At 40.9% G+C, this 14,449-nt stretch overlaps 1 protein-coding gene across 1 annotated transcript in view; it reads left to right on the forward strand.

The window, feature by feature from the left end:
- The first annotated feature begins 270 nt into the window (after positions 1-270).
- tmem71 (transmembrane protein 71) overlaps positions 271-14,449 on the forward strand; it is an 18,436-nt gene continuing 4,257 nt past the window's right edge. Inside the window, exons 1-7 of the mRNA XM_034678354.1 lie at positions 271-431; positions 6,121-6,206; positions 10,593-10,654; positions 12,689-12,734; positions 12,968-13,177; positions 13,262-13,533; positions 13,791-13,985. Coding sequence (XP_034534245.1) covers positions 10,624-10,654; positions 12,689-12,734; positions 12,968-13,177; positions 13,262-13,533; positions 13,791-13,985 — 754 coding nt within the window. The 5' untranslated portion in view covers positions 271-431; positions 6,121-6,206; positions 10,593-10,623. The remainder of the gene's footprint in view (positions 432-6,120; positions 6,207-10,592; positions 10,655-12,688; positions 12,735-12,967; positions 13,178-13,261; positions 13,534-13,790; positions 13,986-14,449) is intronic.

A 14,449-nucleotide genomic window follows, 5' to 3' on the forward strand; every position in this document is an offset into this window, starting at 1 on the left:
GCACTAAGAGGTTTAATGAGACTGTAAATATCCTGATCTTAATCAATAAAAAGATGACACACAGACTTTGTGGTCAAACTAACTGATTGTGTGGAAAATCACGCTATAGCTCTGTAAATTTCCCAAATGTGGGACGAATAATGGATTATTTTATTTTATTTTTCTGCTTTTACTTTGAAAGGTCTGACCGGAAGCTGTGCTGCTCTAATGTTTGCTCTTGTTGTTTCCTGTCAGTGGGCGAGGCTGTGACAGCTGCAGGAGCGTCAGACCGACTGTGTGAGTGTTTCTGTCCTCCTGGAGAAAACACTGAGGAGGTTTTAAAACAAACATCCAGGAGCAGGTCTAGAGGAGTCCTCTCTGCAAAGACCAGATTTGAGGATTCATGTTTGGAGCTCACTTTGGGGTGAAAACCTGCGCAGGAAAACAGACCGGTGAGTTCAGTTTGAGTCCTTTATTCTTCCTTTGTCTGGGTTTGTATCAGAGATTGAGCTTTGAGCAACATGAAAACAAACAAAAAAATCACTTCCTAAAAGATGTTTTAACATTTTTGATGTTTTTAAACCTCTTAAAACTTTTATTTGTCAGAAAATGAGACAAAACTTAATGTTTTTATCCTCAACATGAGGAATGCATGCTTTAAAAATACTAAAAATACACTAAAACAAATAAAACCTTCTAAAGTAAAGTGATACCTGCAGGACAGAGTGATTGTATTTAATGTAAATGTTACAGGAATGCTGCAGATATTCAAAACTCATTTTAAAGTGACATTTATTAAGAGGAAATATGAATAATAAGGTTCATTTATTGACTTTAGTGTAAGGAACTGATGTAAATATTGAAAAAACACAGATTTAAAAATTTAAAGGAGAACTAATTAGAAGGCTTTTTAAAAATATGATGAAACTGAGTATAAAACCTTAAAGATTCAATCAGTGGCTTTAAACTACATTAAAGGTGCCGGGCAGACAGCTGCAGCTCCTCATCCTGAAATGGTTTGATCCATCTTTGTGTTTCCTGTTACGCATTTTCCTCCAACATCAGCAGCTCCAGCAGAAACACACTGATGCTGCAAGGCCTGCTGGGAAAAAAAGCATGGTTGGAAGAGTCCATATAGGACATGTAAGGGGGGGATTAATGAAGTCCTATGAAAGAGGGATGGAGAGCTGAATATGAGGGAGTTTCTACAGGTGCATCTTAATAAAGTGATGATGAATCAACTTTATCATAATAATCTGTATTAAAAGTGTTTCTTTATTTAATTTAAAGGAACTTTACATTTGTTATATATTTACATGTGTATATATTTCAAGCTTTTTTTTCTTGTTTGAATTTTGATAAAAAAAAAGGTTTATTAATATATTTATTAATTATTAGTACCATTGCATTTATGGCTATGACTGTGTCTCTTTGAACATATCAGACAGCGAGGGTGAGTCCCCCTCATCAGGTTCAGAGAGACCAGTCCTTTATTCTGTGCTCTGTTCTTCATCTCCAAGCGGGTTCTCTGCATCCATCGCGGCCTGGATCCAAGTAATGATCTTTATAACTAGGGATGCACCGATCCCACTTTTGAGGTCCTGATACCGATATCGATACCTGGGCTTTGGTATCTGCCGATATGGATACTAGCCGATCCGATCCTGGTATTGATTTAACAATCTCTGTTCCTTAATGTGAGGATAGAATCATGTTTTAACTTCAGGCTTTTCTGACTTTATAAACCAAAATAAAACAAACATTTTTAAAGTGACAGTATCATTATTCAAGAGATTCTAAATGTGTACCAGCAGTTTGGTGAGTTAATCTTCATAACCAACAGATATTACAATTCAACTGTAAACCTCAGCAGTGGATAAGAGGAATTCAATATTCTGTATAAAAAAACTGCTTCAAATGAGAAAGTAAAAAATATGTCCACGTAGTGTTTCCATAGAGTGTTTCCATAGAGTGTTTCCATAGAGTGTTTCTATAGAGTGTTTCTATAGAGTGTTTCTATAGAGTGTTTCCATAGATTGTTTCTATAGATTGTTTCTATAGAGTGTTTCCATAGAGTGTTTCCATAGAGTGTTTCTATAGAGTGTTTCCATAGAGTGTTTCTATAGAGTGTTTCCATAGAGTGTTTCTATAGAGTGTTTCCATAGAGTGTTTCTATAGAGTGTTTCCATAGAGTGTTTCTATAGAGTGTTTCCATAGAGTGTTTCCATAGAGTGTTTCTATAGTGTTTCCATAGTGTTTCCATAGAGTGTTTCTATAGAGTGTTTCCATAGAGTGTTTCCATAGTGTTTCCATAGTGTTTCCATAGAGTGTTTCCATAGAGTGTTTCTATAGAGTGTTTCCATAGTGTTTCCATAGTGTTTCCATAGAGTGTTTCCATAGAGTGTTTCTATAGAGTGTTTCTATAGAGTGTTTCTATAGAGTGTTTCCATAGAGTGTTTCCATAGAGTGTTTCTATAGAGTGTTTCCATAGAGTGTTTCTATAGAGTGTTTCCATAGAGTGTTTCCATGGAGTGTTTCTATAGAGTGTTTCCATAGAGTGTTTCCATAGAGTGTTTCTATAGAGTGTTTCTATAGAGTGTTTCCATAGAGTGTTTCCATAGAGTGTTTCCATAGAGTGTTTCCATAGTGTTTCCATAGAGTGTTTCCATAGAGTGTTTCCATAGAGTGTTTCCATAGTGTTTCCATAGAGTGTTTCCATAGTGTTTCCATAGAGTGTTTCCATAGAGTGTTTCCATAGTGTTTCCATAGAGTGTTTCCATAGTGTTTCCATAGAGTGTTTCCATAGAGTGTTTCCATAGAGTGTTTCCATAGAGTGTTTCCATAGAGTGTTTCCATAGAGTGTTTCCATAGAGTGTTTCTATAGAGTGTTTCTATAGAGTGTTTCCATAGAGTGTTTCCATAGTGTTTCCATAGAGTGTTTCCATAGAGTGTTTCCATAGAGTGTTTCTATAGAGTGTTTCCATAGTGTGTTTCCATAGAGTGTTTCTATAGAGTGTTTCCATAGAGTGTTTCTATAGAGTGTTTCTATAGAGTGTTTCCATAGAGTGTTTCCATAGAGTGTTTCTATAGAGTGTTTCCATAGTGTTTCCATAGAGTGTTTCTATAGAGTGTTTCTATAGAGTGTTTCCATAGAGTGTTTCTATAGAGTGTTTCCATAGAGTGTTTCCATAGAGTGTTTCCATAGAGTGTTTCCATAGAGTGTTTCCATAGAGTGTTTCCATAGAGTGTTTCCATAGAGTGTTTCCATAGAGTGTTTCCATAGAGTGTTTCTATAGTGTTTCCATAGAGTGTTTCTATAGAGTGTTTCTATAGAGTGTTTCTATAGAGTGTTTCTATAGAGTGTTTCTATAGAGTGTTTCTATAGAGTGTTTCCATAGAGTGTTTCTATAGAGTGTTTCCATAGAGTGTTTCCATAGAGTGTTTCTATAGAGTGTTTCCATAGAGTGTTTCTATAGAGTGTTTCCATAGATTGTTTCTATAGAGTGTTTCTATAGAGTGTTTCCATAGAGTGTTTCTATAGAGTGTTTCCATAGAGTGTTTCCATAGAGTGTTTCTATAGAGTGTTTCTATAGAGTGTTTCCATAGAGTGTTTCCATAGAGTGTTTCCATAGAGTGTTTCCATAGAGTGTTTCCATAGAGTGTTTCCATAGAGTGTTTCTATAGAGTGTTTCTATAGAGTGTTTCTATAGAGTGTTTCTATAGAGTGTTTCTATAGAGTGTTTCCATAGAGTGTTTCCATAGAGTGTTTCTATAGAGTGTTTCCATAGAGTGTTTCCATAGAGTGTTTCCATAGAGTGTTTCCATAGAGTGTTTCTATAGAGTGTTTCCATAGAGTGTTTCCATAGAGTGTTTCTATAGAGTGTTTCCATAGAGTGTTTCCATAGAGTGTTTCCATAGAGTGTTTCTATAGAGTGTTTCCATAGAGTGTTTCCATAGAGTGTTTCCTACAGAATGACAGTGTACCTGTTGGGGGGGGTATCATGAGAGCTATTATAATCATTGAATACATTATTACCCTGCCCAGCTTTGCCCTCACTGTTTCCCTCCTCTGCGTCTGATATGATGATGATATTAATCAGCAGCACATTTTATAAATGATGACGTAGGACACACACATGGCTGTAAACACAGAAAAGTATAGAACTGAGATGAATAGATCTGCCATATAGATCGACACTATATATCGGCCCTTTGTCACCGATAACCGATCTAGCTTTTTGAGTCCGATCTAGCCGATACCAGGATCAGATTGGTGATTGGTGCATCCCTATTTATAACGCGGATCAAGTACAGTCGCGAATTAGGGGTGGGAATCGATAACCGGATCCGACTTAGAACCGGTTCCAATTGATCAATTCCATCGGAATCGTACACCTCAAATGTTATCGAATCTTCTTAACGATTCATTTCCCAGCACAACGTCACGTCAAGTCGAGGTACGTTGCATTACGCTACCCACTCTGCGACGCAGAACTCATTCAACCACGAGGAAACATTCAAAGTATTTTCCTCCAGGCTCCAAGGGCTGCGTCTGGACTCACGCGGCCGAAAATGAGGCACCGAGAGCGTGTATAATACCTCTGCTATGACCCCTGGAGGAAAGGCGTTTTTTCCTCCAGGCCCCAGGGTCTACGTCCGAACTCACGCGGCCGAAAATGAGGCACCGAGAGCGGGTAAAATACCTCCTTGATGACCCCTGGAGGAAAAGGGTTTGTCCTCTCAAAATCCAAAGTCTTTTCCTCCAGGCTCCAGGGGCCACGTCCAGACTCACACGGCCGAAAATGAGGCACCGAGAGCGTGTATAATACCTCTGCTATGACCCCTGGAGGAAAGGCGTTTTTTCCTCCAGGCCCCAGGGTCTACGTCCGGACTCACGCGGCCGAAAATGAGGCACCGAGAGCGGGTAAAATACCTCCGCGATGACCCCTGGAGGAAAAGGGTTTGTCCTCTCAAAATCCAAAGTCTTTTCCTCCAGGCTCCAGGGGCTACATCAGGACTCACGCGGCCGAAAATGAGGCACCGAGAGCGGGTAAAATACCTCTGTAATGACCCCTGGAGGAAAAGTGTTTTCCCTCTCCAAATTCAAAGTCTTTTCATCCAGGCGGCTGAGAATGAGGTCAACCTATTGTTCAGTATGTTCAAGTTGAATATGTTCATGTTCAGTCTTGTGCAGACATCATTTAGGATAAATTAAATGGTTCCTTTTGGTGAGGAAGACTGAGTAGAACTACTTTTTTACCCCTCAAAAAAGTACTCAGGAGTCGTTAGGAGAATTAAAGTTCTCATTAAGGGAACTTTAATTCTCTTAATCCGGTCTTGATGTTGGGTCTTTGTTGATAATAGAACATGGAGGACGGTCTAGACCTGCTCTGTTTGGAAGGAGTCTGAGGAGAACGTTTGTTGGGATTTGGCGCTTTATAAATAAAGGTTGATTGACTCTGGCCTTGTGAGGGCTCCGGACTTCAAACACCTCAGACTCTGTGCCTCTCTACTCTCTCCTCCAGACTCTCGGACCTTGATTGGAGCAACAGTCCAGTTCAGGTTGTGTCTTGATATTGGCTTGTTATGACTCTTGATGCTCGGACTCCAGCCTTAGTCCACTCCTCGTGACGCTCTCCAAAGTTCTTGAGTCGACTTTTCTTGACGACCCTGATCTGCCTCCATGAGTTGGACACTTGAAGTGATAATCTGAGCCTCTCAGGGACACGATTCAAGAACATTTAGTGGACTGGTTTTAGTCAGGAACAAAGGATTACACTGCTGCAGAGTGTGTTAGTTTAGTGTTTACGCTGCTCTTCTCTAATCCTGTTCCCTTAGGTTCGTCCTGCAGCACAGGTCACTGAGATGATCTGTCTAAAAGTGAAGCAGCTTCATGATGCAAACTGGAGTCAGGCACAAAGATAGCAGCTAATCTTGTCCTCCTGCTCCGGGGCCCCTGACGCCTCACCGCGCTCTGGGTGAAGTCACAGGGTGCAACATGTGATTTCACCTCTGCAGGATTCTCAGCCTCTGTCTGAGCTCAACTTCCCCTCCAGCGCTCGCAGAGTTAACAGGAAACATGAGCTCAGAGTCACAGCCCGTTTGTTTTTCTTCTCTTCTTCTCCTTTTTTTCTCTCTCAGGCTGCTGAGGATGTGAGAGAACCACAACACCAAACACTTCTTCACCCACAGCTGAAGACGACGTCTGAGCAGGAAGAAGTTTAAAGGTAAGTGTCTCTAACTTTTTAGGTGTGTCTTTGTAAAGACCCTCAACTTCTTCTGCTCTCTGATCCGTCTGGAGTTAGTTCAGAAAGTCTTAATGCTGTTAATCCCAGCAGGGGTCTGATCAGCTCTGCAGGGATTAACTGAAGTGTCTGATCTTTATTAAGTGAGCAGAGAGAGGAGGTTTGGTTCTCTCTCCGGCTTTATTTTCTTCTTCACTTGAACCATCAGTCAGAGTGTTCGGATCCAAATGAGCGTCCTCGTCATGAGAAGTTTTTAACGTACGCTTTTTGTCTTATTCCTGGATTAACCCGTGTTACGTAATCTTCATAATCTAAAAGAAATCAGCATCCTGTTGATTTACAGCTGCACACTTCATGCACATGAGCAGAAGAGTTACAAAAGCACAAAGAATTTCATCGAGGAGAAAAAAGCAGAAAGATGCACTTTCAAAAAATACAAGCAACAATCCTCCAGGCCTCTAGGGGGCGCTGGAAGTGGGACTGGATTTAAGAGAAAGATTTGTTGACATATTTACTCACTTTGGAGCTGGGGACTCTGTAGCATGAGAATACAAGTCTTTGTCCTTCAACAGCTCCACTGGCTCCCCGTAAAACAGCGCATCCATTTCAAGATCCTGCTCACCACGTACAAATCCCTCAATAACCTGGCCCCCCCCATACCTCACTGACCTTCTCCGGTACTACCACCCCTCCCGCCGTCTCCGATCCTCTGACTCCAACCTCCTCACTCCCATCACTAAATCCAAGCACCGTACCTTGGGGGACCGGGCCTTTGCCATAGCCGCCCCCACCCTCTGGAACTCTCTCCCCCCACACATCCGTGCTTCTGACTCACTTCATTCATTTAAGAAACAGTTAAAAACTTACCTTTTCAAACAGGCATTCCCCTCACATTAATTTTTCCACCTCTTCCCTTGTCGTCTGTTTGTCTTGTATGTCTTTATTTGTATTTATTTATTTATTTGTAAAGCGTCTTTGAGTTATTTAAAAGCGCTATATAAAACTTAGGTATTATTATTATTATTATAATACAGCGTGGATGCAGTGTTAATTTTGGCAGCTATTTTAGATTTAGTCTTAGTCTTTAGACGAAAAAATGTTAGTTTTAGTCACATTTAAGTCTTTTCAGCCTTTTATAGTTTTAGTTGTCTTTGATTTTTGCAGAAACATCTTCACTCTTTAAATAATTCATGTAGTGGATCAGATATCAGGGTTATACCAAGAGTTCAAATCATCAACACTCCTTTAACACTTTGTGTAATATCTGAAGTTAAATAATTCAGCCTCTCACTGCTAAAATGTCAAAAGAAAACATTCTCTCTGTGACCACTGTGACTGTATTTAGATTCTCTTGATTCGAATAAAATGTCATGAAAGGACTGTATTGCACATTTACGACGGTCCCTGAATGCACCTCACAGTGACAGGCGCTCTGGACAGTCAGTCAGTTCACGGCACTCTGAAATGCATCTTCATCTTTGATGACGAGGAGTTGATCCAAACTTACTGAATGTGTCTGATGTTTCACCAAACTGGATTACATCAAGCTGTAGACGGTAACCACGGCAACAACGTCAAACATCAAATATTAAACAGACGTCCCCCCGGTTGTGTCTTTGTCACTAACGCACACCGGGGGGTAAAAATCCTCAATGAAGATGAGACAGATGCATGGAGGTGAGGAGAGCTGGTTCATAAAGCACACCTGCTGCAGGTAGAGACCAAGCTAACACTGAGCCCCTCAGATAAGAACTCAGCCTGTCACAGGAAGTCATCACGCCATCTTTAAAGACACACAGCACAGGGGGAAACATGGATTCAACATGTCTTTATTCTTTCTTCTTTCTTTCTTTCTTTCTTTCTTTCTTTCTTTCTTTCCTTCTTTCTTTCTTTCTTTCCTTCTTTCTTTCTTTCCTTCTTTCCATCTTTCTTCTTTCTTTCTCTCTTTCCCTTTTTCCTTTTTCTTTCTGACTCTCTTTCTTTTTCTACCTTTCTTTCTCTCTCTCTTTGTTTCTTCATCCTTTGTGTTTCCTTTCTGGTTCATAAAGCACACCTGCTGCAGGTAGAGACCAAGCTAACACTGAGCCCCTCAGATAAGAACTCAGCCTGTCACAGGAAGTCATCACGCCATCTTTAAAGACACACAGCACAGGGGGAAACATGGAGTCAACATGTCTTTATTCTTTCTTTCTTTCTTTCTTTCTTTCTTTCTTTCTTTCTTTCTTTCTTTCATTTTTTCTTTCTTCTTTCTCTCTTTCTTTCTCTCTCTCTCTCTTTCTTTCATTCTTCTTTCTTTCATTCCTTCTTTCTTTTTTTCCATCTTTCTTTCTTTTGTTCTTTCTTTCCTTCTTTCTCTTTTTCCTTTCTTTGTTTTGTTCTTTCTTTCTTTCCATCTTTCTTTCTTTTGTTCTCTTTCTTTCCTTCTCTCTCTCTTCTTTCTTCTTTCTTCCTTTCCTTCTTTCTTTCTTTCTTTCTTTCTTCTTTCTTTCATTCCTTCTTTCTTTCTTTCCATCTTTCTTTCTTTTGTTCTTTCTTTCCTTCTTTCTCTTTTTCCTTTCTTTGTTTTGTTCTTTCTTTCTTTCCATCTTTCTTTCTTTTGTTCTTTCTTTCTTTCTTTCTCTCTCTCTTTCTTTCTTTCCTTCTTCCTTTCCTTCTTTCTTTCTTTCTTTCTTTCTTCTTTCTTTCATTCCTTCTTTCTTTCTTTCCATCTTTCTTTCTTATGTTCTTTCTTTCTATCTTTCTCTTTTTTCTTTCTTTCTTTCTTTCTCTCTCTCTTTCTTTCTTTCCTTCTTCCTTTCCTTCTTTCTTTTTTTCCATCTTTCTTTCTTTTGTTCTTTCTTTCCTTCTTTCTTTCTTCTTTCTCTTTTTCCTTTCTCTTTTTTCATTCTTTCTTTCTTTCTCTCTTTCCCTTGTTCCTTTTTCTTTCTGACTCTATCTTTTTCTACCTTTCTTTCTCTCTCTCTTTGTTTCTTCTTCCTTTGTGTTTCCTTTCTGGTTCATAAAGCACACCTGCTGCAGGTAGAGACCAAGCTAACACTGAGCCCCTCAGATAAGAACTCAGCCTGTCACAGGAAGTCATCACGCCATCTTTAAAGACGCACAGCACAGGGGGAAACATGGATTCTGAATGTCTCACGGTCCAACATTAAAGTCTTCGTCTCGTCAACAAAATCAAAACATATGTTCGTCTTAGTTTTTATTATCAGTGATGAACTTTAACTCGTCTTCTTCATGAGAAACGGGTCGTTGATGAACATTTATCCTCATGATTCTCGTTATTGAAATCAACCCTGCGTGGATGCCGTTAATAAATGTGGGAAAAAGTTTCAATTTGTGACGTCACAGATTGGCGAATGTCCTTTTAAAGAGCGTAACAAACATAACATTTAGCAACTAATAATCATTTGTCGTTTTGAATGAAGAACAATTCGATTTGTTGTACGCTAACAGCGGAGGAGTGCCTTAAAGAGACAGTAGCTGAATTGAAGATATTCGGACAGAGGCTGAGATCAGTGAGGAGTGTTTGAGCTGTGGGTCGCGTGAAGCTGCTACAGAGCTATCAGAGGGACGACATAAAGACTGAACATGAGCACAAGACTCCGTCTTTAAAGGTTTTCATCTCTCTTCAAATGAAGAGTGATGCAAATGAAAAAAAAACACATCAGTTAAAATTAAAAAGGACTACTGAGACAAGTTCAAAATCTGCTGCAAAGAGCCAAAACAGAATCAACCAAACACCAAACATGAGGCAAATATTTCACAGATGTAGAGTCAGAAACACTGCAAAACCAGTCATCACAAAATAAGTGTGAAGGCCTGTAGGGGGCGCTTTGAGTAGAAAGGGGAACATTTCTCATGGACACGTTTATTTGCATAGGAGCTTAGGACATTTTAAGTCTTTGGATGTTATTTTGATTTATTTTCTGAAGGCTCTGAACTCCCTGAAGATGAGTGACATGAGTAAACTTTACAATTACTAGAGCGCTAAATCGGACTAGATGATACGTACTTTGTCCACAGGGGGCGCCAAAATCCACACAAACAGAAAGAGCCTCAGAGATGCTTTATGTTTGAGATTTTGTATTTGAGTGTGATGCTTTTTAGTGGATTCTTCCTGGTCCTTTATTGCCTTACTTCCTGGATGCCCGCTCTATCTACTCTGTCACAGAAGTTCTTTTCTTCAGGCAGGCTGCTTTGGTCATTCAGGAAAGTTACTGTAAGTGTAAGATAAAACAAGTGGAAGTCAAACAGGAAACAGAGACATGAGCTCACAATCTGCTGCTTCCCTGGGGTTTGTTCACTCTGCAGAAAGAGAGAAGAGTGGGCGTGTCTCTCACTGCTGGTTTCATGTTTCTGCTCCTTTCACAGATCAACAGACGACGCTCGGCTGAAGACAAACATGGCTCTGTTCTTCTCCGGAGCCGTTACAAGTACGTCAGCCTTACACACACACACACACACACACGCACACACACACACACACACACACACACACACACACACACACACACACACACACACACACACACAATCATGCCACAACAAAGGATTTGAATCTAAGCATGGATGTCTAAAAAGTTGTTGTCTTTTTTTGCTCAAGGTTTAAAATTTGAAAGCTCAGAAAGATTTGAACTTCCCTGATTTTTCATTCGAACATTTTATTGTTATTTTAAAACAGTTTGGGAATGTCCTGAAAGAGAATTAGGGGCACTGAAATTTGTTTTCAGAATCATGACTTGCTCTAATGACTCTGAGAAAAAAGTTAGAATAAAATAAAAAATAAAAAAAACAAGTTGGACCTCAAAGAAAATCAGTTGCAGTAAATTTTAAAGATAAATATCTGACTACTGTTCTTAGAATTCTGACTTTGATCACAGAATTCCGACTTTGATGAAAGAATTCCGACTTTGATAAAATAATTCCGACTTTTATCTCCAAACTCTGACTTTGATCTTAAAATTCTGACTTTGATCTCAGAATTGCGACCTTTGATCTCAGAATTCTGACTTTGATCTCAGAATTGCGACCTTTGACCAAAGAGTTCTGACTTTGATCTCAGTATTCTGACTTTGATCTCAGAATTCTGACTTTGATCTCAGAATTGCGACCTTTGATCTCAGAATTCTGACTTTGATCTCAGAATTGCGACCTTTGATCTCAGAATTCTGACTTTGATCTCAGAATTGCGACCTTTGACCAAAGAGTTCTGACTTTGATCACAGTATTCTGACTTTGATCTCAGAATTCCGACTTTGATCTCAGAATTCTGACTTTGATCTCAGAATTCTGACTTTGATCTCAGAATTCCGACTTTGATCTCAGAATTCTGACTTTGATCTCAGAATTGCGACCTTTGACCAAAGAGTTCTGACTTTCATCACAGTATTCTGACTTTGATCTCCGAATTCTGACTTTGATCTCAGAATTCCGACCTGTGATCTCAGAATTCCGACCTTTGATCTCAGAATTCTGACTTTGATCTCAGAAGTCCGACCTGTGATCTCAGAATTCTGACTTTGATCTCAGAATTCCGACCTTTGATCTCAAAATTCTGACTCTGATCTCAGAATTTCGACTTTGATCAAAGAATTCCAACTTCGATCAAAGAATTCCGACTTTGATCACAGAATTCCGACTTTGATCTTGGAAATTCTGGGATCAAAGACAGAATTGTATTTATTTATTTTGCTCATAAATCTGTAAATATTTATAGAAATATGAGGAAAACACAGGTCAACATTTTTTTACTGTCATAATTCTCTGTCATTAATGAACAGTACAAAGAGCAAAAGGATTTAGAATTGAATTCCAGTACATGGCAGCCGTGAAACAGGCAGTAATGGCTTCAATGTTCCACTCATAGTTGTCCACATTTTAAAAGCAGTTGTGAGAATCAGCTTGTTGTGTTTAAACTCTGGCTCTGTGTGTTTAACTGGCGTTGGAGTAGATTGCTCCACTCTGCAGCAGTGACAACAGGCTGTAATGGCTGTAATGTAATATTTGGGGGCAGTTGTTCCAGATTAAAATACATCTCATAAAGGTTCTTGTTTTTGTCTGAGAATAACAAGGGACAAAAACACGACCTCTCAGTGTAGATACACTGATACAAGGGTTCTGTTTCAGCCATTACAGCTGCAGGCTGTTAAAGAGACAATAGTGCATCTTAAAGACACACAGACGATGATGAAAGTGTCTGAACAATGAGCTCCCTGTCTGCCACATTCCTCCTCAGCGTTTATCAGCATTACGTCACCTCCTTTCAGCAGAGTAAATTTACTCAAGTGGTTTCCCAGGCTGACCTGAGGAACGCTCTCCGCCTCTTCAAGCTGATAAACGTCAAGTCGTCTTTATTTAGAAACAAAGTCACAGAACTACAACAGAGGACACACGTGATCCAGGACTGTGTGGAGCTTTCTGTAACCTGTCTGTAAGTCTAACGGTCTGTTCTGGTGTCTCCTGTTCAGGTTCACCGATTAAACGCAAGCTGAGGGCCTACCAGTCCTGTCAGAGGTAAAACTCTTCAGCTCCTCCTTCTACATGATCTGTTTTAATGAAGTAAGAAGAAGAGGGTTCTGATAAGTCCTGAACCTGCACTAGAAAAGAAGGGGATGTTTTTGGCATCATCTAAAACATTCACTCTTTTTTCCTGACTTGGCTTGACACTCATCTGCAGAATCTTTCAGGTCAGTGAGGCGGTTTTCTACCTCACACTAACCCCCCCCGCCCCCCTCTGTCCTCCTCAGCCTGGACACGTCTCTCCTCTCTCCTGACTCCTCGTACGTCTGTTACTCGGCTGCGGAGGGCGGAGATCCGTGCTCCTGCCGCCGCTCACCGCGCCTCCTCACCAACGGGTACTACAGCGTCACCGACGACAGCTTCTCCTGGGACGACGATGGCAACGTGTCCCTGACGCCCTGCAAATCCAACGTGTCCTACAAGGAGAACGTGGTCAGGTGAGAGCCGGTTTGAAGATGGTATATCGTAATGTATAATCAGAGACATGTGACCTGGATGAACCTCACGGTCTTCCTTCTCAGGGTTTTCCGGCGCAGACGGCGGCCTCGAAGCTCACTGGCTCGCCTGCTGAGCGACGTGACGGAGAGCTGCCAGTCCTGGCTGGACGAGAAGGTCTTCAGAGGCGTGTTCGGGACAGGACAGACCCAAAACCAAAACTGGGACCAAGACTTTGACAAGAGCCAGGACCAGGCCTGGGGCAGGAGCAGTCTGGAGGGCCAGACTCTGTTAGACGAGTCGAGCTGGTCTGGATTGAACAGCACCGAGCTGGACGACGGACGCAGCTTCACTTACGGTTGGTTTTGGTTCTGCTGAAATACTAAAAATACTTTAATGAGCTCGTTTAGAAATACTGTTAATACATCAGGTCCACAGATAGACCCTTGTGGGATCCCCTCAGGGCACTTATGAAAAGAATACTTGATGCTCTTGACTCAAACACGTAACTTTCTACTCTAACGCCAAAAACGACCCTGAAGTCTCAGAAGAGAACCCCTGTGGAGTCGCCGCATTGCTTTTCAAAACCGTCTTCTTTCCTTCTGTCTCTTTCAGACCACACCGAGATCCCGCCCCCTCCTGACAAAGAAGCCCCGCCTCCGAAGATGCTCATCCAGGAGGAGATTTGTTCCGAGATCTGTCAATCAAAGGAGCGGTTCACCCAATCACTGGGCGGCTTGTCTGAAGTCCCGCCTCCCTCTGTCTTCTACACCAACAGCTGCTGCTGTCAGACCTCACCTGAGCACACAGGTGAGCTGTTCAGGGGTTTAATACAAATGCACTCAGATACTGAAAGAGTGAATGTCTGTGTCCGTCTTCATGGACGGTCTGTTAGTCCAACAAAGCAGACACTCAGACGGATCATTAGTCTGATATTTACAAGAACAAATCTCTAAAAGGCTTCAACTCCACAAACACAGCCCAGAGGTTAAAGTTCAGGGACTGAATTAGCTGATGGGACAGCTAGCAGACAGCTAGCAGACAGCTAGCAGCTCCTACCTGTCACCTTAATGTAACGTAAACACGTGAGTTGTAGATAAATTCAGCCGCCATGAAAAGAGAGTTTTTACCACAGTGTCAACAGGCAGAGGGGACATGTGACCGACTCCTTTACTCAGATTAGTTTGACATGAATATGGTCGTCCCTGGTGTCTCTGTTTCTGTATACGATTAATCACTGTTGGTATTCTGCTTTGATCTGTTCCATTCTTTTC

Source organism: Notolabrus celidotus, unplaced genomic scaffold, assembly GCF_009762535.1.
Source record: "Notolabrus celidotus isolate fNotCel1 unplaced genomic scaffold, fNotCel1.pri scaffold_137_arrow_ctg1, whole genome shotgun sequence".
In the NCBI taxonomy this organism is placed as follows: domain Eukaryota; kingdom Metazoa; phylum Chordata; class Actinopteri; order Labriformes; family Labridae; genus Notolabrus; species Notolabrus celidotus.